This window comes from Saprolegnia diclina (assembly GCF_000281045.1).
Source record: "Saprolegnia diclina VS20 unplaced genomic scaffold supercont1.48, whole genome shotgun sequence".
Lineage (NCBI taxonomy): Eukaryota > Oomycota > Saprolegniomycetes > Saprolegniales > Saprolegniaceae > Saprolegnia > Saprolegnia diclina.
Window position 1 is genome coordinate 317,438 of NW_008246115.1, and position 23,712 is coordinate 341,149.

A 23,712-nucleotide genomic window follows, 5' to 3' on the forward strand; every position below is an offset into this window, starting at 1 on the left:
TTACGCTCGCTTTGGCTTGCGCAGTGTCGCCTTCTTCGAGTGCTCTTTCCACTTGGTCATTCCTGCCTTGGTGGCGGCGAGACCCCATTTCGCGACTTGGAGGCCGAGGATGCACACGAGCACAAGGAAGACCGAGTTGACCCAGAAGCGCGCGAGGTCGTCGCCGCGGAGCTTGTCGCTGTGGCCGAGAAACGCCATCGCAATCGCCGGGTTCATCTCGGGCAGCAAGACGAGCCAGACAAAGCTAAAGACATGCAGCGCCGCCTGGACGAGCACATGGTCAAGTGCATAGAAAAACGCTGTGATGATGGCCGTCTGCTTGAGGCGCGATTCGATCGTCTACACGCAGGACCATCAAACTGTAGCAATAGCGAGTGGGCAGATCGTACGTCTTGCATCTCGAAAAAGAGCTTTTCGCTAAAGAGCGCCATGTGGTCTTGGTCCTTGGTCGGCGACGACGCGATCGCGCCTTGGAGCTGGCGCGTGATGTACGCCGCGCCAGCGTACATGCCAAGGTAGACCGTCGCCGCGGCGAGGAAGCTCGTCTTGCCGTGCCAGATGCGCAGGCACGTCGCGGGCAGACACACGGACGTGGCAGAGTATTTTTCGAGGAGGTAGGCAAACACGAGCATGAAGGGCGCGAACGCGGCGCTCATGAGTTTGCCCTTTGGGAATGGGAAGAAGCAGACGGCGACGGCCGTCGAGAGGCCAAAGGCCGCGCCGAGGCCGAAGCGCACGGTGGGCTGTACGAGCACGCGCTTGGTGAGGCGCTTGAGCAGCGACGGCGCCGGCTTGGTCGTCTCCATCAGATCTGAAATGCAGAAATGCAGAAAGGCTGCAAATCTCGAACCCGGAAGATCTTCCTTTTTCGATACCTCTGAGACTATATGGGTATTATATTTCACAGGTCACACGTCGGACATCGTTCAACGGGCAGGCCGATCGAATTAATTGCTCTGGCGAAATGCGTCTCGGCCGTTGGGCTTGCCAGTTATACGCTTTGTCTATAAGCACAAGATCCAGCGCACATAAAAGTACCGAGTCTCCGGTTGCGCAGCTTTCTTGAGATTGCACTTTGAGTTTGACGTTTGAGAAAGCACTTTGAGAGAAACTGGCACTACAGCTACCATAGGTGTACTCGAAAAATGCGAGGCTATTGATCAGGACGCCCATGTCTTGTTATCAGCGAATGCAGTGCCCTTCCTCTTGCCTCGGTGTGTCGTCGACTGACAGGTCCATAAACTGCGTGGGTTTAGCCAGTCGATCTTCAAGGGGCGCGGCGCTTGACGCCTTTTTTTCGAAACGACACTTCTCGCCTCGACCATGCTGCGCCTCTCGACGCTGCTCCTCACGTTTGCGTCGTTTGCAGCGGGCGACGCCACGTCGGTTGCGACGTCGTATGTGGACCATGTCCTCAACGCGCGCGGCCAAGGCGCACTCAACTACGCTGGCAACGTCATCAACGTCGACTCGGTGCTGCAGACGCACCCCGAGTGCGAAAAGTGCTCGGCTTCGACGCCATGCGGGCACAGGTCGATCTTGGGCGTCGGCTCGTGCGTCGCCTCGCTGACGCGCCAGGTTATGAACGGCGTCAATGTCCAGTACTGCGTTGGCGCTGACGTGTGCTGCGGTGGCGCGTGCCGCAACAGCCACAAGCCAGTCCAAACCTGCACGTACTTGAACAGCAACGTCAAGACCGAGGTTGATGCGATGACGTACAAGAGTGCGATCGACATGTTGGGCTTCATTGGCGTCGGCGCTTCGCCGCCCCAAGCAAGCGTCGACGCCCTCTTCAACGGACTGTTGGCAAACAGCGCGATGGCGCCGCGCTGCTCGACCAACTGCAACGGATGGAACGTCCAAGGTAGCATTCAACCGGTTGCTTGCGCATCGTCTTGCGGCTGCACGGCGCAGGTACGTTTTTGTATACTGCCCATTGCAGGTGTGATTTTAGTGTGTAGCCGCTCACAACATTTGAATCCGGCGCGTCGTACGTCTGCGAGCTCAAGCCGACAACGTCGGACGCCGACAGCTTCTTCGCGACAGGCGACGCGACGCTGACCAAGAGCGCGTCGTTTGGCAGCCATCAAGGCAATGCCGTGTGCCCGTCCGGATACCTCTGCAACAACCCGTCCAAGTGCATCACAGCGAGCGCATATGCAGCGATGGCACCTAGCGCGTCGACGCAATCAAACTCGGCGACATCGACGTCGAGTGGGCTTTCGACCGGCGGCAAAGTCGGCGTTGGCATCGGCGTGACTGCCGGTGTCGCGGTCATTGCGGCCGCAGCCTTCTTTATCCGCCGCAAGAAGCTGCGCGACGAGGCCGACCACGGCGGCGCCTACCAGGAGATGGACCCGAGCGACGCGTAGACGTCGTTGCCATAGTGTGTGCCTTTGCTGTTGTATGACCTCCTCGAAACGAAGCTTCGCTCTCGTCTTGTTGTGGCTACTGGGTCACGAGATTGGGCTAGCTCCATAAATTGCTATGCTCCAAGAATTGGTCAAACTCAAATAGTTGGTGGAGCTCCAAGAGTTTCAAGAATAGGTTGAGCTCTAAGGTTTAATTGAGAAACGAAAGAGCGAGCAAGACTTGGCGGAAATATCCTGGTCGAGTTGCGTGCGAATAGCTTCAAGGTTCAATCTTCGATCGAAGTTCTGTCTTCTTCGAACTTCGGCTGGCCACAACGGCCGTCTGGACATTGCAAGCACGATGGCCGCCGGGAAGAGCGTCGAAGATGGCGTCGCCGACGAGGAGTACGGCCTCGACGACCGTGCAACGATCGATGAGGACGAGGAAGACGCGCTCGTTATGACGATGGGCAGCTCGTCGGCCCATGATCTCAGCGACGACGAGTACATGACGCCGACGGATCCGTGCCGATGCTTTTGTACGTCTATCGCCGACTGCTCGGGCTCATGGCATGCATGTAGGTTGGTGCAACTACCGCAAGATCGGGTACACGATGCCATCGAGGCGTGACAAGGCTAACGCGAGCGTAGACAAAGCTACGTCGTCCGCGAGGCGCGGCCCTTCATGCTCGTAGGCCCGCACTGGATCGGCGTCCTCGTCACGCTCGGGCTCATCATTGTGTCGACCATCCTATTTATTGGGCAGCAGTACGCGTCGTCTCCTTCTCGTGATCCTCATGGCTCGTCCTAGGTGCGCGGAGCTTGACGCTTGGTACACGCTAGCGTCGCTGGGCATGGCCGCGGCCACGAGCTATTTTCTCTTCCAAACCACGTGCACGGACCCGGGTATCGTGGCCCGGGGCACGACACAATCGGACCCGGCCATCCTTGCCACGTGCAGCTATTGCGGTTGCCATTTCTTTTCAAATCGGGTTGGTCGCTCACACATCGACTAGACATTTGCGATGTGCACCAGTTCCGGGGCACCGAGCACTGCGACGACTGCGGCGTTTGTATCGAGAAATACGGTACGCCAAGTCTTTAGACCGTACAGTAAGTATGGCGTAGACCACCATTGCCCGTGGATGGGCAAGTGCATTGGGAAGAAGAACATGAAGTGGTTTCAGCTCTTCAACCTTGCGTGGATCGTGTACCTCGTCTTCGTGCTCACGGTCACGATGCAGAACGCGTCGTCCAATTTTGTCGCCTCGCGTGTCGGCCACTAAGTCCTAACATTCGCTAAGATGGACCAACTTTGTCCAAATCTGACTTTTCTGCTTGCACAAACCGCACACGTAACAGCGTCATGGCAGTCTCTTCATGAATTCCTTCTTCCAAATTGCCTTTACATACATACGTAGTTGTCGCACGGCCGTCGACTGGTTCACTAAATGTAACCTTAGTACAAAAGGTCCGAGTTTGCCTTCAAAATGGAACAGCTGGCTCGCCATTTTGCATGTAGCTGACCCTACTTCCAATGACTAGCGGTCCGTCGCCTATTAGCCACTTGGGACGCCTGGCTTCGTGACCACTTGGTCCCGGCTTGCGCCCTCCATACACCTCGCCTTCAACACGGCGAAGCCGCGCCGCTGCTGCCGTCCAGCACATCACGCTCTGAGTCGAAAGTCCAAAACAGTTCAGTGTAAATTCTACCTGAATCGACTCACTTCAAAACAACAACAACCCACTCGGGTATCGCACAAGGTGCGAACGGAGGCTTGTGCGTTGATGGAGCTCTGTCGACGCCTTGCAGTCCAACGTATGTACTGTACAAGATGTCACCAACGTCGCCAAGTCGCAGACCAGGTCAAAACGAGGTGGGATTTTTGATAGTTAGATAAAAGCTCGAGAAGTGAGAAGCTAAAACGCAGTTCCTGAACAAACGAGGACGGTTGCAATGACGCCGACGACCGACGCGACGACCATGACGCCGGCGACAACGACCTTGCGCCACATTGGCGCGTCTGGGACGAGCTTGAGGTAGCACACGCCAGGAAAGACGTAGCAGATGAGCGTCACGCAGCTCGCGCCTGTGAGCGAAAAGGTCACTTGAATGCCGGGCATGACCGCCGCCACAAACAAGAGCAAGCCCATGAGCGCCTTTGAAAATATCAGCCAAATGTATCAAGATATCAACTTGGCACAAAACACGTACAATTGACGCGAGCGCGCGGGCTGGGCGCGACGCAGCGTGGACTGTCGGCGACGTTGGGTGCTGCTGGTAGACAATATGCATCGTGAACGACTCGCAGAGCATGAGCAGCGGGTGGTAAATCAGCGGAAATGAAAAGAGGATCGTCGCCAGTACTGCGACGCGCGGGAGGGCCATGAGCGCTTCGCCTTCGAGGTTGAGCAAAATGTTGCCGTTCGTCGCGTCGCCGTACATGGCATGTGCATTGTAGCCTACGACGAATAAGATGCATAAGATTCGAGCGGTCATCCTGCGTCGTCGCTGATGTCGTTCGTACCAAAGAGGCTGTACATAACGACGCAGACCGTCGACATGGCAAACACGATGCGCGTCATGACTTTCGAGGCGTCCGGGTAGATAAAGCTGCCGCCGGGCGTGTGCCGGCTTTCGTGCGTCGCTTGTCGCAGATTGTCGTACAGCGGAATGACGTTGAGGTGCATCACAAAGGCGTAGTTGAACATGGACATGAGGTGCGCGGTCGTGAGCACGACCGGCGGCGTCTCCGTCTTGGGCGAGATCACGGCGGTTGGGCGCTGCGCCTTTGCGACGCAGATGGCAACCACAAGGTAGAGCGACGCGCCAAAGCCAATGTAGCTCGAGAAGCGAAGCGCGGTGAGTTTCTTGAGCAACGTGAGCGGGTACATGATGGCGACAAAGACACAGAGCACGATTGTCGGCGCATGCTGCGACGCGGGCACACCGACGAGCGCAAGCAAGAACGGCGCAAGGTCGTGCACGATCTCGAGGCACCCGACACACGCGCCAAAGACTGCGAGGATCGTACTGAGCGACACGACGTGACAAAACCACGGACCCAGCGCGGCGTACGCAAGCGCGTTGAAAGTCGAGAGGGACGTGGCAATGTGGACGCGCAGAAGCGTGTCGGCGCTAAACGCCATCGAGAGACCGACGTACACCAAGCTGGATAGCACAAGCCAAAACGGCGCGGTCGCAAAGGCGTACGGGAGGCTGAGCATGCCAGCGCCAACGACCGACATGAAGAGCGTCATGAACGTCATGGCCACGAGCATGCCAAATGACGCGTGCGACGCCATCGGAAACATGCGCGGCGCGGCATTGTGCGTCGGCGAGTAGAGCCCGGACGCCGAGTGCCGGAGCACGATGGGCACGCCGCGCTCGCAGTCGCGGTCGTACGCGTCGTCGTCGGCGGTCGGGCTCGTCGCGCGCACAGAGGCATACGCCGGCGTGGCCGACGGCTTGAGGAGGCGGTGCGACTCCGGCACCGGCGCCATGCGGGGAAGTTTCAAAGTGATCGCCATGCTGGAGTGGGGCGGCGGCGGCGGAGTGGGATGTGCACGCGGCTACTGACGCCAGTAGCAGTGGGCTTTGGCGCTGGGCAGCAAGCTCGTAGGTTTAGTCGAGAGCTATCGAACCGACTGTGCCGGTTGGCCACGTGGGGCTAAGCGCACGCAATCGAATGCTCTTGGCACCGCGCGTTCCGCCGGAACAAGCGCTGCGCGTTCGAGACGCCGTGTTTGCCCAATCACGCGTCTTTTGGCGCCGTATCCGGATATCCGGATGCGAGTGCGACCTTTCCAGCAGTCACGACATTGCACTTGGGGCTCGTGAAGGCAAAGGCAACGTGGACACGGCGGGCCGTCTTGCCGATTAGCTGGACGCCAAACGTTGGGGAGCAATGGGTGGAAGGGACACAGCTGGTGAAGGCGTGCGGTATGATAGGCTGTGTCGTCGATCCTGGTTCCGCAGTGGCCGGCGATTCGACTACGAACATCAACCCGAATCCCTCTGAATCTTGGTTGTTCTTACAGGACTATGGATGAACCATGGTCAAGGCGAGTACATTAGCAAAGAGTTGCTACTCAAAGCTCTTGGTTGCTTGTTGGTGCGGCGTGCTAGACGAGGGCCAAGGTCGCGCGGTGTGGTGGCACGACGGCGGTTGGCGTTTTCGAAGATGTGTCGTCGTAGTCGGTGACGCAGGCCAACTTCAAGTCGCGTCCCACGGTGATGCGCACGCATATCGCCTGAGCTGCGATGATCGCTCATGCGATTCTCGGAGCAGCCGTTAGCTGAGCGTCCAGCGCCGGTTTGTAATCGACGCACGCCATCCCGTGAGCATAGTAGCCTCGCTGGCGGCGTTTGGTTGACCAAGGACACGCACAAATTCTGATAGCTAGGACGTTGAATCTTTGGAAGCCGATTTGATTGCAAATACGTGGTGTGCACCGTGTCACGTCGGTCGACGCGCAGGAGTATAAATGGCGCAAGGGCAAGGTGCACCCATCGCTGGGCCTACGGGAGCTTGCGCCTGTTCAAATTTTGAGTGGCACGTGCATCTCGATTTGATGGGACGTAGAACTACCTCCTGCGAGCGAGGTGCTGGCACCTGATACCGGTATGGCGTGATTTATGGACTTGCGCAGCCCAGAGAGAGGCAAAGCGAGAGCATGGACTCTTGACCCAAGACATTCGCAGCACCGACTGCAACTGTGTGATCCTTTCGAAGGGTTGGAAAGAACTGATTTGATTGGATGAAATGGACTGCGAACATCAACGACGCGCCGCCACGTCATTTTGGACTACATACATTTTTGCTGCTAAAGCGAGTGATGCATACTAGCTTGTGGATGACGCTGTTGTCAACAGCATGCCCACCAGTAGACGCCTGGCCGCTGGATATGTGACCGACTCCTCTCAAGTGGCTCCACCAACTCTACTACATGTTGTGTGCTACATGTATGAGGACCCATTCGGTCTCTTGCACGGTCCTCAGATCAAAGCAGCTACGACACAGCTCGAGGTCGTCCAGCGCTGGCGACGTCAATAGTCCATCGAAGAGTGCACTGATGTCACCGTGATTGCAGTCGAGAAGAAGCGAGCGTAGCTGCGTGCAACTAGGACACTCCAAAAGTGATCGCAGTGTCGGGACGTCGGACGCTTGGACCGAGATGTCGAGCGTTGTCCGTCGAGATACCATGGGCGCGACGCTGAGGAGCGAGGTTAGGGTCTCGCTACTCGCTGGCATTCTTTTTGCAGTCGCGATCCATTGTAGATGCCTCAGCGTGGCAAGCTGGGACGACAGGAATGCTATCGTTCGACAGTCTAGGTTGAACGCATCGACGGGATATAGGATTAGGGGTACGCGACTATTTTTTGTGTTTGTTTCGACGGATGACAGCGATCATGTTGTGGCCAATGTAGCCGAGTTGCCGGGCTTCGCCGCCCGGTGGGAGCAAAATGACCTTGTAGCGCGGAATGTCGAGCGACATCCCCGCGACGGGCTCGGCGCGGCGTTGCAGCAGGTACGTCTTGAGCTCTTCGTACGGCAGGCCGTCTGTCGGCGAGAGCGGCAGCATCTCGTAGATCCAGTGCGGACACTCAATCTTCGAGTCCAAGTGCATGAAATTAGCAAATTCTTTGAGCTTGGGCAGCTGTGTCACGTTGACTTCCTGCGGGCTACATGTCCATCAACCTCAACCTCAAACTCAAAAATGGACGTACAACGGCTGGCGCGTAAAGGGCAGCCCCGTCGCCATGGCTCGGCACTGCACCATCTTCTTGCCCAACGTCACGGCAAAAAACCACTCGCTCGCCGGCGTGATCTACAAGACTGAGAACGAGACTCAGAGAACACGAGCGTACCGGGACAGGCGACGCACGCCGGGCCACGATCGGTGTGCGCGGGTACGACGACGGTGGCGACGGCGGCCCGTTGATTTCGGCGAGCCGGGGCTCGGGGCGGCGTGGCGACTCGCCGCCGCCAAATTCAAACGACGGCGTGTCGTCATGGAGCGGCGGTGCCTGGTACGACGACTCCCGCTTGAACCGCTTGGCATCCAACGCACTCGCGTCACGATGACGGCTCTTGGACCGGCTACGACCCCGACGCTCGGGCGGATAGCTCGGTGCACGACCGCCGCCTCGACCAGCGTTGCCATAGCTGTCGCCGTCGCGGCTACCGTGGCGAGAAGAACTGCGTCTGTTGTCGCGGCTACTATTGCGAGAAGGACTACGACCGTTGTCGCTACCGCGGCTGCCATAATGACCACCTCGGCCACCCCGTCCAGAGCTGTGCGAGTCGCGGGGCTGGCTACGCCGGTCGTGGCTGCGGTAGTCGTTGTTGCGCGGCGGACTACGACCACCGTTGGGCAGACTGCTGCCGTAGCGCCCGCGACCTGCGTCGCCACGGCCACCATTGCGGCCATCGTCGTAGCGTCGCGATACGTTCCATGTTGACGCGCCGTCGTCACGGCGACCGGTCGCGTCCGAGCGCGGCGCCGTCGGACCGTTCCCACTGCCACGAGCCGCGTCACTAGGCACGTCCTTCTTGACGTCGGCGCCCCACCCACCGACGTTGCGTGTGCTTGGCGCTGCACTCGGTGCGCCCCAGCCACCCACGCTTCGCGCTACAACCGGGCGGTCCGGACTCAGATCCCAGCCGGACGCTTGCGTCGGCTTGGTGCTAGCAACGTCAGTCGTCGAAGCTGGCGGCGCACCGCTCGTCGCGTCTTTGACCGGGCTCGGCGACCACCCTGAGCGCGACGCCGAACTGGTAGCCACTGCCGCAGGTGTCGTGGTCGCGCTGGAAGCGAGAGGTGTAGCGCCCCAACCACCGGTCGCCAGTGTTGCGTTCGTGTCGGTCGTCAACGTCGGTGCGCCCCACCCGCTCGTCGACGTTTTCGTTGCAGAGGTGGCCGTTGTTGTTGATGGTGCCGGTGTCGGGTCACGTGCACTACTCGGCCGCGCCGTCCAGCTGGACGCGGCAGTGGTGCTGGATGGTGGCGCATTCCAGCCACCGCTCGATGCTACCGTCGCGGCGGCCGGCGTCCGTGTCGGTGCGTGAGCTTGTGTCGAGCCAGACGACGATGTCGTGCTGCTTGCAGAGGGAGTGTTCCAGCCCGACGCCTTTCTCAGCTCGTTCGTCGACGAACCACCCCAGCCGCTGTTGCCCGTCGCCGGACCGCGAGTGACTTCTGGTGCGCCCCAGGCGCCGGGAGTAGTGACGGGCGAGTAGCTCTGTGATGACTTGGTGCTCGGCACCGACGATGACGCACCCCACGCAGCGGATGACGGCGCAGGCGTCGTCGCGGCGTCCGTCGCTCGGTTTGAAGTCGCGGTACCGTCCATCGAGGGCGTTTCGCCGACAACGGAAGAATTCGCTGTCTGAGTTGCGCCAAGCGCGGTGTCGCTGCCGAGAGTTGAGGATTCGGCGCTTGTTGCTGCCTTGTCCGACGCGGTCGGCGGCGCGCCCGGTGCAAGTTCAAGCCCGTCGGTGGTCGGGCGTTCGTTTGTCGGACGGTGGAGCGTCGCTGACGAGAGCACGGGCCATCCGCCACGCTCTGCCGAAGACGACTCGTACAACGACGACGCTCGCCGCAGCCCGCCTTGCAGTTGCACCTGGGCGACTGCAACAACCCCGTTCTTGGTCGCTTGCGTGGGCGTAGAGTCTTCGTCTTTGGCAAACAGGTCTTGCGGGTCCCACTTGGCAGTTGTTGTTGTTGTCGTCGCGCTTTCGCGCTCGCTGGCCAGTCGCATGGCGGGCGTGGCCGCGGACAGGCTCTGGCTCGGTGTCCAGCCGTTGGTCGTTGCGCGATCGGGCGCCCGCGATGGCTGTGTCGTGCTGGGCAGTTGTGTGTACGCAGTCGAGTCTGTCTCGGCCCGCTCGCTGCCGCCGTGCGCCGGCGACGTCGCGGAAGCCGTCATGGGAACGCGTCTGGCAGTGGTCAGAAAACCAGCAAGTGTCTCCTCCAACATGCAGCATACAACGAGCCTTCTCGCTAAGTACGATTTGAAATACTGTATCAAGACCAAATAATAGTGTAGCTGTATGACCTTGCAGTCGTCATTCGCCCACCACATCTCACACAGTCACTTGTGAGGTCTCGTGTGCATATGAACGTAGAGAAATCTACCTCTTCGTGGAACAACGACGTGTGCAAGGCGATAACATTGTCATTCCTCTTGTCGACCCATCCCAGTCGCATCTAAATAGTGTGAAAACGAGACAGTGCCGGTACTCTCGTACTTATACCGCTCCATCAACTCTGTCGTTGATGATTCTGCCGCCAACTCTACGAGTTGCCCGACGCACATCGTCCGGCCTCGCCTCGCCGCCTGGTGTCGAACGACGTCTGGCGTGACCACTCTTATGTCATGCAACGACGTTCCTGCGACGCACGGGGCCTACTCGCTGCCGCAGGCCGTCACCCGTACCCGTGCAAATGGAGGTGAACTTTCTCCCCAAATTTTGTCATAAAAGTGTCCTAAAATGTTTCTTTTCTGTCACACGTTAGCGACAATAATTCGCAAAATTATGACAATATTCAAATGATGCGCTCGTTGACCAATTTGGCGCTACAGTCCAACAGCTTTGCTCCCTCTCCCCCGCCATCCCAACCTCCTTTGCAAACCTTATACCCTCTTAACCTAACCACCTCTTGGTCGTCGAAACCACCCCAAAAACGAGACGTAGTTGTGACACGCGGGATGTACTAGTATAATGGTGACGGGAAGTTCATACGATCCATAGATCAACTCGTTGCACTCGACGTAGCAAGTGCTTACGCCTACACGGCTTTCGAAGGCTTGCGGTGCGTATTGAGGCGCGAGCCGTAGCCGGGGCTGTTGGAGAGCTCAATGGCCAGCGCCGACTCTTCCGTGAGCATCATTTGGACGTCGTCGAGGTGCGCATAGTCAAACCAGCGGAGGCGAATGTTGCCATTGTACACCGCGGTACCAAAGAAGAGCAGGAGCATGCCTGCAAACTGCAGCCAGCTCCAGCTCGACCACGGCTCGCCGAGGACGCCGCTCGTAAAGACGTAGAAGAGCGCGAGGTCCATCGACCAGACCGAGACCGGACGAAAGTTGGCAAGGATCGAGCGCCACACCGAGTCGAGAAGGTACGTGACAAAGATGCTCGCAACGTTGAAGACGGTGATGCACCCAATGTAAAAGGCGCAGAGGTATCGAACCGTCGCGCTGTTGGCCATCATCGTCAGCGAGTCGAGGACGTCTTCGGCGTGGCCATTGTCGCGGCCCGGCAAGAGAAATGCGATCGGAAAGACGACGACGACCATGAACAGCGTGCCCCACACGCCCTCGAGGCCAATGACCATCATGGGCGGCATGTCCTTGCGCCGCATGACCGTCTCTTCCAGCACATACTGCGACGAGGTGATGAGGCACCCGATGAGGAGGATGCCGACGCCGAGCAGCGCGTCGCCCGACTCCTTCTCCTCGGCAAAGCACGACGCTGACACCATGAGGATCGCGATCGCATTGAGTCCAATGCCGCATCGCATGTAGCCCGTGGGCTTGAACTGGAGAAAGAGCACCTTGAGCACGGCCACAAACACGATGATCGTGCACCGGACGAGCTGGAACGTGCTCACAGGCACGTACATGAGCCCAATGCTCATGAGCGCAGTCGCGCCGAGGTCGGCCATGGCCGGGTACGCGAGCATGAGCACGCTGTGGCGCGTCAGCACCGGCGGGTCGTTCTGCTTGGTGAGCCGCGTGTAGAGCACATGGAACGGAATGGCTAGCCATCGTGAATGAGCACACGACCAAAAACATCGCTAGCTACCAATCATCATAGCGACAAACATCATAAAGGTTTGCATGAGCGGCTTCTGGAAGTGGCGCACTGTGCCGTCGCGGCCCATGCTCTCGACGCCATACATGATCTACGACGCGCCATGAGCTGGATGGTGATGGCGGCTTCGGGTCGACCTTGCTCGAGAGCGTCGAGCCCGTGCCCATGATGAGCGCCAAGCAAAAGCAAAACGCCGCCGCGCGCTTCGTCCGCGCGCTCGGTGCGGAGGCTCCTCTCATCGATCTGGTCAAATGCAAACTGAGATCTTAGAGCCATCGCAACCGGATGCCACTCCAGTTGAAGAGACCATATATCTGGATGTGAGTATACCAGAACTAGCGTCCGGATAAATGACCCACTTCAACTCAAGGACGGTTCCTTGGTGCGCGCCGGCAGACCCAACACGAAAGATGATGGCGAGATGGACGAGGACCATGAAAGTATCAAGTACAGGAATGCATGTCCTTGATACAGCGCGGGTGGTGCTCACGTGTGCTGCGTCTCGGGTCAACCAGTCGTCTCTGTCATTTGCATTCTGAGCATGGATACCACGTCGAGAGCACAAACACAATATATTTGTTCAGACCATGTGCACCGTGTCGTTCGACTTGGCGGTTGGGATCTTCTCGGGCTCGGCTTCCGAGTCACTCGAGGCCGCTGAGACACTGAGGCGCTTCTCGCCAACCTTGCCGCTCTCGATCGGCGGTGTGTAGTCGTAGCAGCGAAGCCGGACGTTGGCGTTGTAGACGGCCGTGCCGTAAAAGAGGAGGAGCATGCCGCCGAGCTGGAGCCAGCTCCACGGCGTCCACGGCTCGCCATACTCGTGCGTCGTCGCGACATAGTACGTAAAGAGACTCGCGAGCCAAACCGCGACGGGGCGAAAGTTGACGAGGATCGAGCGCCACACTGAGTCGAGAAAGTACGTGACGTAGATGGACGCAATGTTGAAGCCCGTGATCGAGACGATGTAGAGCGCGCAGACCTGCCGCAACGACGCGCTGTTGGTCATCATCTCAATCGAGTCGAAAAAGTCTTCGATGCGGCCGTTGTCGGCGCCCGGAAGCACGTACGCGAGCGGCAGGACAAGCACGAGCATGAGCAGCGAGCCCCAGAGACCTTCCATGCCAATGACGACCATGGGCGGGTTCGAGACCTCGGTCACACCGGCCGTCTTGGCGCCCTTCTTCATGTAGTACTCTTCGCTTACGTACTGCAGCGCGGTCGAGAGGCATGCGAGCAGCATGACGCTGACGCCAATGATCGTGTCGCCGAGGTTTTCCGTGCCGGCAAGCGCCGACGCGCTAATGACAACGATGGCGACCGCGTTGATTGCGATACCGAGGCGCATGTAGCCCGTCATGACAAAGTGCAGAAAGAGCACCTTGAGCGACGCGACGTAGATGATGACCGTGCACCGCGCAAGCTGGTAAAAGCTCACATTGACGTAGAGCAAGCCGACGCAGTTGAGCGCGGTCGAGACGAGGTCGGCAGCCGCGGGAATGCAGAGCTTGAGCGCAGCGTCGAGGCGGAGCTGCTGGCGCTTATCCTTTGGGAGGCACAGCTGGTAGACAAAGTAGACGGGCAGCGCGAGCGCCATGGCCACAAACATGAAGAACGTTTGCATGAGCGGCTTCTCGAAGGGCTTGGGCGTCGCTTCGAGGCCGACGCTCTGGATGCCATACATAAACTTGGACGAGAGGGTCGTGCTTGTGCCCAGCAGCAGCGCGCAGCCGAACGCGATGGCACCAGCCTTTGCCGCCATCGTCGTCGGTGCAAAAGTCAAAGTCCGCTCAATGGGATGCTACATCGACCGGCCCGTCTGGCCTTTCGTCCAATCACACGACGCGTCACCGAGATACGCGCTTTTGATTGGTCGGCTGATGCGATGTTCTGAAGATCCCCACGGCGCTTCACAATCGGCCACAATTTGATTGCATTTTGGCCAATCAAACGTCGTGCTTCGTTGGTGGCGTGGGGCAGAAATGCCGAATTCCAGTGAAATTCGGACTTTTGCGGTGTCTATTCTGGGACAAGCCTGAACGAGGATGTCATGGCGACCGTCGATGCGGTCGATCGGTACAATCCCACGGCGCTACCGCCTCACTCCTCTGCAGACGTCCGAACGTTGCGGCAGGACGTGAGCAAGAGCCGAGCGCATCAACCATAGGGTTCATAGGGACTGGGAAAAGCGCAGTTAAATATGGCTGGGAAGCACCTGGAAGAAGTGCGTGTAGGCGGGCTGCCCGGGCGCGGTGGCGACGGGCTTGACGCCGACGATCGTTTGGCAGTCGGAGCACACGACTGCGTAGTAGGCTTCGTCGTCGCTGCCGCTGCACGACGTCTGCAGCTTGTTTTGCTCGTAGTAGTAGACAGTCTCCTTCTGGACGCGGCAGTTGACGGGCTTCTCCGAACGGTACTGCGTCTCGTAGCGATCGTGCCTAGCAATATTTCCATCGCATCCGGCAGCAAGGTGACAGTCGTACCGTTGGCTGGCATAGCAGACGACGAGAAAGCAGCACGGGCAGCTCAACGCAGCGTCCTTCGGTGCGTCCGACGCGCCACCTATGACAGGTCTATGGCATGAGACGCGACAGCCACGTCGTCGTCGCACGTACGCAGGTTCTCCTTGACGTAGACCTCATCTTCGTCGTCCAGGGTCTCACCATAGAGCTCGTCGGGCACGGGCGGCGCGTTCTCGTCGTCGCTCTCGTCGCTGTCAAGGTCGTCGCCTGGATGCTTGGCCGTGTCGCAGGGCATGGCCTCGTCCGCCGGCGTCGCAAACTCCGGCGTCGGGCTCGCCGGGTTGGCGAAGCGCACTGGGCGCGTGTAGTCGCTGGCGAGCGTGCCCGCTTCGCGCGAGAGGTCGATGCGATCGAGGGCCGCGAGGAGCTCGGTAACCTTGTCGTTGAAGGTGGCCATGGTGGAATGGTCCGAATCCGGATAATTTCTGGTAACGTGCCCAATCATCCGGAAGCCCGGTCTCTTCGCTTGCCAAAGCCGTGACGATGCTAACGCAGCTCAAGCGAGCGACCGAGAACGGTGCGATTGACGCGATGGCCGTCGCCAAGGCGCTGCTTGGCGCCGACTTCATCTCGCTGGCCGACTGCTGCTATGCATGGCCGGTGCTTGTGGCGTCCGTCAAGGTGGCCACGCCCACGTCGTCGCTGCAAGCCAGCGCGAGCATGCTCGCACCGTTCTTCGCCACGCCGCACCAATTCCACATCGAGTACATGCACGTAGGCGGCTTCGTACAAAGCGATGAATCCTCTTGACGACGCGTATCGTAGGGCCTTGGCCGTGTCAGCGACGTCCTCCTGCAATGGACAACGAACATGGACGTAGCTGGGCGTATGCTGCACGTGCTCGTGCACCAGCTCGTGCCCGACTACTTTACGAGCGCAATGGTTGGCCTCGAGAACGACTGGAAGTTTGTCTACGGCGTTGTGCACCACTTTGACCCGCGGCTCGGCCCGCACCTCGCCGGTATACCGAGCCTCTTCCTGCCGTCCTATCGTCGCCGCTCATCTTTGTGCTCTAGCGATCCACGTCGCCTTGCCCGACGTGCTGGCCTCGGTGCGCCTCGATGCCTGGTGTGTGCAGGAGCATAATGAACTCTTGTGTGTGTAGTGGAGCTACCGCCTCTTTGTCGACGTGTTGCACCCGACGATCGTCCGACACGTCTACACCTGGGTCCTCGCTGAGGCTGTGACCTCCCGCGCCCGGTCCAAGTGGCTCGTCTCGCTCAGCGCCGCGCTCTTCCTCTACCTTGGTGACGCGCTCCTCTCGGTGGCCGACGCGCCGAGCTTCCACGTCGTCCTCCGGCACTTTTGCACCGTGACGCTTGGCGACGAGGCCATCGCGAAGGCGTTCCTTGACGTTGCCGTGACGCTGCATGGCTACATCAAAGCACCGTTCCCGCCGCTGCGCCTCCAGTCGCCACCAGATGAACTCTCGAGCGGCCGGCTCTTTGTGCGGCCCACCGAGGCGGCCACACTGAGCCTCGCGCCAACGCTGCACCCGTGGCCACCGGTCGGCGCTACCTCGCTCTGCTCTTGTCTTGACGATATACGTGGCTAAGTAGGCTCGGGACGGCGCGAGCTGTGCGCGGTACCTCCACCACCGGCCACGAGCGTTCTCGGACATTGAAGCCAGCATTGAAAAAGACATCCCACGCACCTTTGTCGTACCACCCGAGGCCGGACCGGCGCTCACGCGCGTCCTCACCAGCTTTGCGATTCGGTGTCCGCGCATTGGGTACTGCCAGGGCATGAACGAGATCGCGGCCGTGCTCCTATCGTCGGCCAAGATGGACGAAGAGAAGGCGTTTTGGGCGCTGGTCTACCTCCTCGAAGACGTCTTGCCCGAGTACCATACGCACTCGATGGCCGGTCTGCACACGGACTGCAGTCTTCTCCAGTCATGGCTGTTACGCAACGATCCGTACCTGAGCCAGCACTTGGCCGCGCTCGGCCTCAACATGGAAGTGCTCTGCACCGCGGTACCCTACCCCTATGAAATTGCAAGTGCAAAGTGGCAATGCCTAGTGGCTCGTCACGTGCTTTGTGACCAGCGCACCGGCTCCGTTTTACCAGCGCTTGCTGGCCGCGGTCTTTGCCGCACCATCGGCGCAGAGCGCGTCACGCATTCCGCTCGTGACGGCGCTGGCGATCCTGCTGCATCTCTCGCCGCAGCTTACGCTCGAGCGCGAAGCCGGCGTTGTACTACGGCGGCTCAAGCTCTTCTTGAGCTCGTTGGCGACGCCCGAGACGGCCTCGTCGTTTTTGGAAATGTGCAGTGTGCTGTGGGCCCAACTGCCGCCACCCGAGCTCTCGTCGGCCCGCGATGTCCACTTGAGCTCGGTTCACGCAGCTTTTGATGCCCGTGAGTCCAAGAAGGCCGCGCTGCGCGAGCAAAAGCTGACGCCGTCCAAAGCCATGGTGACGTCGTCCCGACGCCGGTTTGGCCTCGTGCCCATGCCGTCCCCGCCCAAGTCCCCGATCCGCAAGCTCGGCGAGTCGGTGCGCAAGAACTTTCGGATACCGCGGTCGTCGGACGACGACGACGACGGAGACAGTGACGCGTCGGACGCGACAATCTCGGTCCGACAACACCTCGAGACAACCGCGCAGCTGTACGAAAGCGAAGCCATCGATGCCGACGAGCTGGACGCGATCCAGCGACGCATTTTAACCGCATGGCTCGACGCGCTTCAGACGCCCGCGCACGTTGCGGACCGCGTGACGCAACTCAAAAACGCGATCGACCCAACGCCCGTCGATGAGTTTGAGCCGGTTGTCGAGACGCCCAAGAAACGAGGGTACGGGTGGCACCGCGCAAAAGCCAAGGTGACGGCACTGGGCGCGCGGCTGCGACCAAAGGCGATGCCCAAGCCCGACGACCGACGGGCATCGGCACCTCGCGCCATGTCGTTGACGCTGAGTCCGACGGCGCTCACGTTAGACGTGATTGGCAACGGGATCTACGAGGACGACCAGCGCGTCGCCAGGAAACTCGAGCTCATGTCGCACTCGCTCTTTGACGAAGCAGCCCATTAGGCGCGTGTGAATATAGCATTTTCTACGCTTTCGAAAGACTCATTAACTGTGTTTGTTGGGGATGAATTTCCGGTAGCTCATTTGAGGTTCAGGTCTCGCTGTTTGGATTTCTCGTCGTCCGGAAAGTGTCGGGTGTCGCGGTCAACTTGGTCGGGAGTTCAGTGACGACGAGTACAAGGCGCCTCTGAAAGCACTTGCGACGGGCGTCGTCCTCTTCTTGGATCCGGGCTGGTCGCATTTGGCAACCGAAGCCACCAAGCGCCACCTGCCCTTGATGTGCGATTTTGAAGAGATCGAGCGATACTCGGACGAAGATGCCAACTACTGTGAGCTGCCCACAGGCGGGCGTGACGCCGTCCGTGTCATGTGACGTCTCTAGTTTTGCGCGCTAACTCGTGCATGCATGTCTTCCCTTTGCCTTGACAACGACGACGCCGGATTAAGAAAATTCTCTTGAATTCAGCCCTTGCACTATGTTTTAAAGGAGTTTTTCGGTCGGGATTGTCCCACGTGCTGCCACGTCATCGTGGTGTGGTCGACCAACAAGTATTACCAAAAGAGCGCTTTGTCTCTGGATGTTGGCGAAGACCCAGCCGCGCGCCCAGTACAGGTATATAGCATTGTGTTGCGAGCATATAGCAGCGCAATGGTTGCTCCGGGTATAACTTCCGACCCACGGCAGGCTCCAACCTTACGCCATCGGTGAGAGATCGTACAAAATGGATTCAAGCGTAAGGGCGCCGCCGACGCATTGCTGAAAGTCGACAACTGAATTGCAAGTCCCTCACGCTGGCTCTTGAGACGAATTGCTTGGTTGGTCTAACGTTAGTCCGATGCGATGGCGATGATTGCCGCCCATCTGGTCTAGTCAGCCTTCTTCCGTTTGATTGGCTAAAATACCAACCGGGTAAAGCGTGCTATTGGCCGATTCCATCACATTCGCCGTTGCCATGGCGCTGCACAGAACGCGGGCCATGCTACCGACGCTGCTGGCAATGGTGGTGGCGCTCGCCGCTGCCGACGTCGTGACGCTGCATGTCCCCAGTGGCAGCGTCTACGGCTTTGTCAACGACCACATCAATGCATCCATCTGGTCGCCGGCGAACGTGACCAACGACCTCCTCATCGCGCTCTCGCTGTCGGCCAACGACACGCGCGCGATGCCAACGATCGCACCGTCGCCACTGGTGCTGCGGACAGGCCAAACGAACGTCAACTTTACCATCACGGGCGCGTTGCCCGGGCGGTACCCACTGAGCTACAAGCTCGTGTCGCTTGTCTCGGGCAACACAACGTACGAGCTCAGCGCCGAAACGCTCGTCGTATTCATCGTCAACGACCAGTGGCAGAGCACGCTATCGCAGTTTGGCATCAACGTAGCCCTCGTGGTCGCTGGCGTCGGTATTTTCCTCTGGCGGCGCGGTGCGAAGCGCGACTTGTGGTTTTGGGGCGCCCCGATCGAAGGCGTCTTTGAGCCTGATCCGTTCCGAAGCGACGAGGCCATGCCGTCGCCGCTGGCGGCGCCCACGTGGCAGGAGCGCGGACGCCGATTCTGGCGCCTCGATTGCGATGACGCGTACATTGTCGACGCGTGCGGCGTCGACGCCGCGCTCTTCTTGCGCTTCAACCTCGACGCAGCCAAGCTCTTTAGCGCACTCACAATCTTGAGCTGCGCGCTCCTCTTGCCGATCGTACGACGCCCACTTTGCACTTGCATCCAGTATTTCATACACTGTATTTGTATAGAATTTTGTATCGGGCGACGGGCCGACAACGTCGTCGCAGCAAGCCACGATCGCCAACGTGCCAGTGCAAAGCCCGTACTTTTGGGGCCATGTCGTCATGTGCTACCTCACGGCCGGCGCCGTCCTCTTCTTTGTGTTTCGGTACAGTAGTTTATAGAGGCTTCTTCCGAGTCAACATATTTTGTAGGCAGAACCGCCGGCTCGAGTACTTACACATGAACGACACGACGCTGATCGGCCCCCGCAGCGTCTTTATCCAAGCCGGTTTGCCACTGGACGTGACGCGCCATGAGCTGCGGCAGTGGTTTCTTGCTGATTACCCAGAGGTACAAAGCCTCAAGTCTCGTTAAATGAATCTGTGTGCTAGGACATCGATCAAGTCACCGTTGTCGCCGATCTCAGCAAGGTGTATACCGTCTTGGGACAGCGCATGAACTGGCGCAACGACCTCCAGCGCCTCGAAGCCATCTACATGTCGCCGTCGTTGACGCTCTCGCCTTGGCTGCGCTACTGCCCTGGCGGCGCATGCTGCCCGTCGCCAACAGACATTTGGTTTGACTACCTTGCGCGCCGGCCGTGTCGCTCCCGTCGGGATGCCGCCTCGCGACCGCTGCAAGAGCCGCTGCTCTCCGACAGCGGTGGCTCGCCCAAGGCTGACGTCATCGGCGACGATGAGGCGAATGAGATGGTGCCGCCTCGTATTTTGGCCAAAGTCACTGCGTTGCGCGCCCAGCTCGCCGCCGTCCCCGAGGTATAGTTGATCATGGAAATCGATGACGTCATCGCATATATAGGACATTTTAAACAGCTATGCACGCCGCACGGGCACGGGCGCGGCGTTTGTCGTCTTCAACTCGGTGGGCTTGCGACAGAATGTCTACGATCTGATTGGTCTGATTGGCTCAGAACCGCGCCCGCGATCAATTTCTGGACCGGTTTCGACAGACACAAGCACCCTTATCGCAGTGTGTGGCGTCGACCGCCGCGACCTTGTGCCGCCGCCGGCCGCGCCGCGCCACCGTCGACTCGTCCGGCCCGTCCCGTAGAGACAACTTGTCTCGATAATGGCTCACATATCGTAGGCTTGGCCCGGCACCTGACTGACCTTGTGGTGCATCCTGCGCCCGAGCCGCACGATCTCAAGTGGTCTAAAATGGTACGCAGCGTTCAATCCACGCCAACGTACTATCGAAGATTGGTATAGACGTATCGTCCACAGTCCCTCCGTCGTTTCTGCCAGTTTGGCTTGTACCATGCGCTCACGGTGGTGCTGCTATTGCTCTTCTCGACGCCGGCGTCGGTGCTGCTCTACTTCAACCTGCAGCCAGGCAGCGACGTGTATGCACGGGTCCTGACGCCCGACTCGCTCTTTGCCGGGTTTCTCCATACGTACTTGCCGACGCTCTTCCTGGTGCAGTCACGATGAATGTTGGAAACTATTGCCTGATATACACATCTTTATGTAGGTGTGCGTCAACTGGGTCTTGCTCACGGTGCTCTTTTACGTGTCGTTTCTCGAACCGTGGTTCACCGAGTCGCGCCGCATGCGCAGCTTTCTCTCCAAAGGCTTTGCCTACCTCTTTCTCGTACGATTTTTTCCTCTCCGATCTGATTTGTCGGATTTTGTGATTTTAGAGTTCGATTTTGTTTCCATCGATCGGCGTTACGGCTGTGTACGCCGCGACAAAGTCTTCGTCGCAGGTGGCGTTTGGTGGCACGTCGTCCCGGGAAGTCAAGTACGTCAACGATTTTCTGTACAAGCTGTGCAGCAATTTCTTTGTCGGCTACATTCTGCAACTGTACGACCCTACCCCTACACGGTCTCGCTATAGAAACGGTCTAGGACCTGCCTCGGGTCGCTCACGCAGCTGCTTCGTATCGGCGAAAAATTGTTTTACCAGCCATGGTAGTCCATTTTTGCTCGTTTTACAGTCCCAAAGTCGACTTGAACCATTAGGGTCATTTCCCGAGCGGTCACCACGGATGAGGTCCACGCCGCGCGCGAGCCATGGCCTTTTTACTTTGGCTACGACTATGCCGTTCTACTGAGGTACTACATTCCTGCTAACATGTACATATTGTCATGTACCTAGCGTCTTTACGATTGGGCTCCTGGGCTCGGTGCTGTCGCCGTACCTCGTGCCATGCGCGGCCGTCTTCTTCTTTGCCAAGTACTATGTCTCCAAGTACAATTTTGTATACGTGCATCCCACGACGCCGGGCCGCGGCAACGTTGCTCGCGCTGCGTACTCGCTCGCCCTCGTCTGCCTCCTCCTCTTTGAAGTAGATGATTTCACGGTGCATGATGGAGCCGCTCATGGTTTTCGTTAGCTGGCGATGACGAGCATTCTGTCGCAAGTCGGCAACGCCAACCAATGGCTGGCACTCGTGCTGTTGACGTGCGCCACACTCGGTGTCTTTGTCTACTGGTGCGAAACTGGACCAATCTTGTCCATATTGTGCACACGCAACTAGGCGCGTCGTGGTGTACCGCGCCCTCGAGACAGAGACGAATCCGAGTCGAGTTGACGTCGAGGCGCCAACGACGCAGCTGCGGCGGCAGCAGTCGATGGAGCTCTCACGCGCGCTGTTTCACGCGCACAGCTTGAGCGAGATGGAAGCCCTCGTACACGCTCGCCCAACGCAAGCGTACATCAACCCGTACGACGTCGGCCTCCACATGCTCTCGGTGCTGCACCGGATCCAAGCACTGCGAACCGCCAAGCTGCGCGACGCCTTTAACCGGTTGGGGCAACAGCCAGAGGGTTCGCCTTCGGTGGCAACGACGGCCGCGACAAATGATCTCTCCGAAAGTCTACTGTCGTAAATACAAGCGCATCGTACTGGGGTTAACCTCGTGTTTTCTTGGGGCAGGTTTTGGTCGAGCTTTTTGGTTGAGGTTTTGCATTGGGGTAGCGTGCAATCTAGCGGTGGGATCGCGTACTACGTGTGACGTAGTTTGGACTCGTCGGTGGACGGGGTCATGTGCATTGAGTTTCAACGTACCTGCCCCAAACCTCGGGTTTTCTTGGGGCAGGGTGTGGTTGGTCTATCTGGTTGAGGTGGGGCATAGTACCGGTGGGCCATCTAGCCGTCTTTCTGCGCAGTGGTTTGATTCGTGTAGAAGGTTTGCGCAGAGTGCCATCGAGCTTTTTGATTCCAATTTGGTTTCGGGGCCGCGTGCAACCTAGCGGTATGTCTGTGTCGTAGCTTGGACAGTGTGGATGCCTTCCACCCTCACGGGCTCTTGTACCTTCCTACTGCAAACACGCATTCACATGGCGAATGTGTGATGGACGCGTGCGACGGACGGACCTCCGCTTCGTTACGATGCCCAGCGGACCGCTGCCGGCCTTCAGCCGGAAACGAAACTGCGGTGCACCTGGTGGACTCTTGTAGGGGTCCAGTGGAAACAAAGTCAAATTCATTTTCCATTGTGCAGTGAGGGTGCTGCATCGTCCCAATCTCGCTTAGATGTGGGTTGTTATTGTTACCGGGAAGAGTTATTTCTTAGCCACTTCCACCTTCGCATCATTTCAGCACTCGGGTCCAATACTGCATAGCAGGACGCTTCACGCACAACAGCTTGCTGCAGCATCGCGAAATGATCAACATTGCACGATGTTTTACGTTCATGAGGTGGTTTAAAGAATCGCTACTCGGATTTGAAGGCCCAGCACATCCACTGTGGCAGGCCCCATGGACGCGTACGCTTCGCCAGGAGTCGCAATGGCGGTTGCCATCGACGCCTTGCTTCGCTGCCGTCACCTCTGCCTCCGTGATCTTCTGCTTGAGCTCCTTGGCCTCCTCGGTCAGAGTAGATGTCGCCAGGGCGCATGCAGCTTGACGCATCTGCTGCTCGCGCTTGCGCTCGGCCCCAGAAGCTGGCGTCCCCACTATGACCTGATCTTCTGCTCCGTGCGTGGCGCGCAATAAAAACCTGCAAACCAAACGTAACACAGATGCGATCCTAACAGAGTGACCTAATACTTTGACCTAACACAATGCAACAAAGCTTCAGGTCCCGCACTATCGCACAGGACCCATCGATACCAAATGCACACGCTACGCTCGTACATTGCGCTATCGCGCACATTATCCTACCGCGCTGCCGTGCACTATCGCAAGTGCACACGCTACGCTCGCGCATAGCATATTAACCGACCGCTCGGACCCCAGCTATCGCTGGGTGCACTCGCTACGCTCGTGGTTTGCGCTATCGCGCAGGACCCGGCTA

The 23,712-nt window shown here is 58.8% G+C and overlaps 10 protein-coding genes across 13 annotated transcripts in view; 4 read left to right on the forward strand and 6 right to left on the reverse strand.

Annotated features, from left to right (window-relative positions):
- On the reverse strand, nucleotides 1-822 carry SDRG_12312 (hypothetical protein; the record flags this gene model as incomplete). The annotated part of the gene is made up of 2 exons (XM_008618377.1): nucleotides 390-822; nucleotides 1-339 (listed from the first exon to the last, which is right to left on the reverse strand). Exons 1-2 carry the CDS (start codon nucleotides 804-806, stop codon nucleotides 1-3), a joined length of 756 nt encoding a protein of 251 aa, XP_008616599.1. The 5' UTR covers nucleotides 807-822.
- Nucleotides 823-1,275: 453 nt separating this feature from the next.
- SDRG_12313 (hypothetical protein) lies at nucleotides 1,276-2,509 on the forward strand. Its single transcript, XM_008618378.1, has 2 exons — nucleotides 1,276-1,914; nucleotides 1,962-2,509. Exons 1-2 carry the CDS (start codon nucleotides 1,324-1,326, stop codon nucleotides 2,370-2,372), a joined length of 1,002 nt encoding a protein of 333 aa, XP_008616600.1. The 5' UTR covers nucleotides 1,276-1,323; the 3' UTR covers nucleotides 2,373-2,509.
- Nucleotides 2,510-2,646: 137 nt separating this feature from the next.
- Nucleotides 2,647-3,755, forward strand: SDRG_12314 (hypothetical protein). Its single transcript, XM_008618379.1, has 6 exons — nucleotides 2,647-2,890; nucleotides 2,934-2,958; nucleotides 3,003-3,119; nucleotides 3,163-3,320; nucleotides 3,368-3,439; nucleotides 3,480-3,755. Exons 1-6 carry the CDS (start codon nucleotides 2,713-2,715, stop codon nucleotides 3,635-3,637), a joined length of 708 nt encoding a protein of 235 aa, XP_008616601.1. The 5' UTR covers nucleotides 2,647-2,712; the 3' UTR covers nucleotides 3,638-3,755.
- Nucleotides 3,756-4,211: 456 nt separating this feature from the next.
- Nucleotides 4,212-6,232, reverse strand: SDRG_12315 (hypothetical protein). The gene is made up of 3 exons (XM_008618380.1): nucleotides 4,880-6,232; nucleotides 4,567-4,814; nucleotides 4,212-4,511 (listed from the first exon to the last, which is right to left on the reverse strand). Exons 1-3 carry the CDS (start codon nucleotides 5,880-5,882, stop codon nucleotides 4,272-4,274), a joined length of 1,491 nt encoding a protein of 496 aa, XP_008616602.1. The 5' UTR covers nucleotides 5,883-6,232; the 3' UTR covers nucleotides 4,212-4,271.
- A 1,444-nt stretch (nucleotides 6,233-7,676) lies between these two features.
- On the reverse strand, nucleotides 7,677-10,316 carry SDRG_12316. Of its 2 annotated transcripts, none has more exons than XM_008618382.1 (3): nucleotides 8,224-10,316; nucleotides 8,083-8,183; nucleotides 7,677-8,030 (listed from the first exon to the last, which is right to left on the reverse strand). In XM_008618382.1, exons 1-3 carry the CDS (start codon nucleotides 10,282-10,284, stop codon nucleotides 8,018-8,020), a joined length of 2,175 nt encoding a protein of 724 aa, XP_008616604.1. In that variant the 5' UTR covers nucleotides 10,285-10,316; the 3' UTR covers nucleotides 7,677-8,017. The 2 variants fall into 2 exon arrangements, with proteins under 2 accessions (XP_008616604.1, XP_008616603.1); XM_008618381.1 differs by having other exon boundaries at nucleotides 7,677-8,037.
- Nucleotides 10,317-11,053: 737 nt separating this feature from the next.
- On the reverse strand, nucleotides 11,054-12,423 carry SDRG_12317 (hypothetical protein). Its single transcript, XM_008618383.1, has 3 exons — nucleotides 12,313-12,423; nucleotides 12,167-12,266; nucleotides 11,054-12,121 (listed from the first exon to the last, which is right to left on the reverse strand). The coding sequence occupies exons 1-3, from the start codon at nucleotides 12,412-12,414 to the stop codon at nucleotides 11,148-11,150; spliced, it is 1,176 nt and encodes a 391-aa protein (XP_008616605.1). The 5' UTR covers nucleotides 12,415-12,423; the 3' UTR covers nucleotides 11,054-11,147.
- Nucleotides 12,424-12,728: 305 nt separating this feature from the next.
- Nucleotides 12,729-13,964, reverse strand: SDRG_12318 (hypothetical protein). Its single transcript, XM_008618384.1, has one exon. The coding sequence runs from the start codon at nucleotides 13,935-13,937 to the stop codon at nucleotides 12,756-12,758; it is 1,182 nt and encodes a 393-aa protein (XP_008616606.1). The 5' UTR covers nucleotides 13,938-13,964; the 3' UTR covers nucleotides 12,729-12,755.
- A 384-nt stretch (nucleotides 13,965-14,348) lies between these two features.
- On the reverse strand, nucleotides 14,349-15,094 carry SDRG_12319 (hypothetical protein; the record flags this gene model as incomplete). The annotated part of the gene is made up of 3 exons (XM_008618385.1): nucleotides 14,349-14,613; nucleotides 14,659-14,737; nucleotides 14,791-15,094. 3 exons carry the CDS (start codon nucleotides 15,092-15,094, stop codon nucleotides 14,370-14,372), a joined length of 627 nt encoding a protein of 208 aa, XP_008616607.1. The 3' UTR covers nucleotides 14,349-14,369.
- Nucleotides 15,095-15,180: 86 nt separating this feature from the next.
- SDRG_12320 (hypothetical protein) lies at nucleotides 15,181-17,761 on the forward strand (the record flags this gene model as incomplete). Its single annotated transcript, XM_008618386.1, has 6 exons — nucleotides 15,181-15,411; nucleotides 15,463-15,658; nucleotides 15,714-15,748; nucleotides 15,803-16,204; nucleotides 16,257-16,673; nucleotides 16,720-17,761. The coding sequence occupies 6 exons, from the start codon at nucleotides 15,181-15,183 to the stop codon at nucleotides 17,728-17,730; spliced, it is 2,292 nt and encodes a 763-aa protein (XP_008616608.1). The 3' UTR covers nucleotides 17,731-17,761.
- Nucleotides 17,762-18,634: 873 nt separating this feature from the next.
- SDRG_12321 (hypothetical protein) overlaps nucleotides 18,635-23,712 on the forward strand; it is a 6,299-nt gene continuing 1,221 nt past the window's right edge. The window contains exons 1-15 of one of the 3 annotated variants that reach the window (XM_008618389.1): nucleotides 18,635-19,421; nucleotides 19,477-19,616; nucleotides 19,663-19,801; nucleotides 19,843-20,226; nucleotides 20,270-20,332; nucleotides 20,382-20,517; nucleotides 20,558-20,631; nucleotides 20,680-20,886; nucleotides 20,942-21,061; nucleotides 21,111-21,274; nucleotides 21,319-21,381; nucleotides 21,433-21,525; nucleotides 21,569-21,758; nucleotides 21,807-21,904; nucleotides 21,951-22,323. In XM_008618389.1, the coding sequence (XP_008616611.1) occupies nucleotides 18,681-19,421; nucleotides 19,477-19,616; nucleotides 19,663-19,801; nucleotides 19,843-20,226; nucleotides 20,270-20,332; nucleotides 20,382-20,517; nucleotides 20,558-20,631; nucleotides 20,680-20,886; nucleotides 20,942-21,061; nucleotides 21,111-21,274; nucleotides 21,319-21,381; nucleotides 21,433-21,525; nucleotides 21,569-21,758; nucleotides 21,807-21,904; nucleotides 21,951-22,302 (2,964 nt within the window). In that variant the 5' untranslated portion in view covers nucleotides 18,635-18,680 and the 3' untranslated portion in view covers nucleotides 22,303-22,323. Of the gene's footprint in view, nucleotides 19,422-19,476; nucleotides 19,617-19,662; nucleotides 19,802-19,842; nucleotides 20,227-20,269; nucleotides 20,333-20,381; nucleotides 20,518-20,557; nucleotides 20,632-20,679; nucleotides 20,887-20,941; nucleotides 21,062-21,110; nucleotides 21,275-21,318; nucleotides 21,526-21,568; nucleotides 21,759-21,806; nucleotides 21,905-21,950; nucleotides 22,324-23,712 lie in introns of those variants that run through there. The other 2 variants (XM_008618388.1, XM_008618387.1) reach the window with 2 other exon arrangements.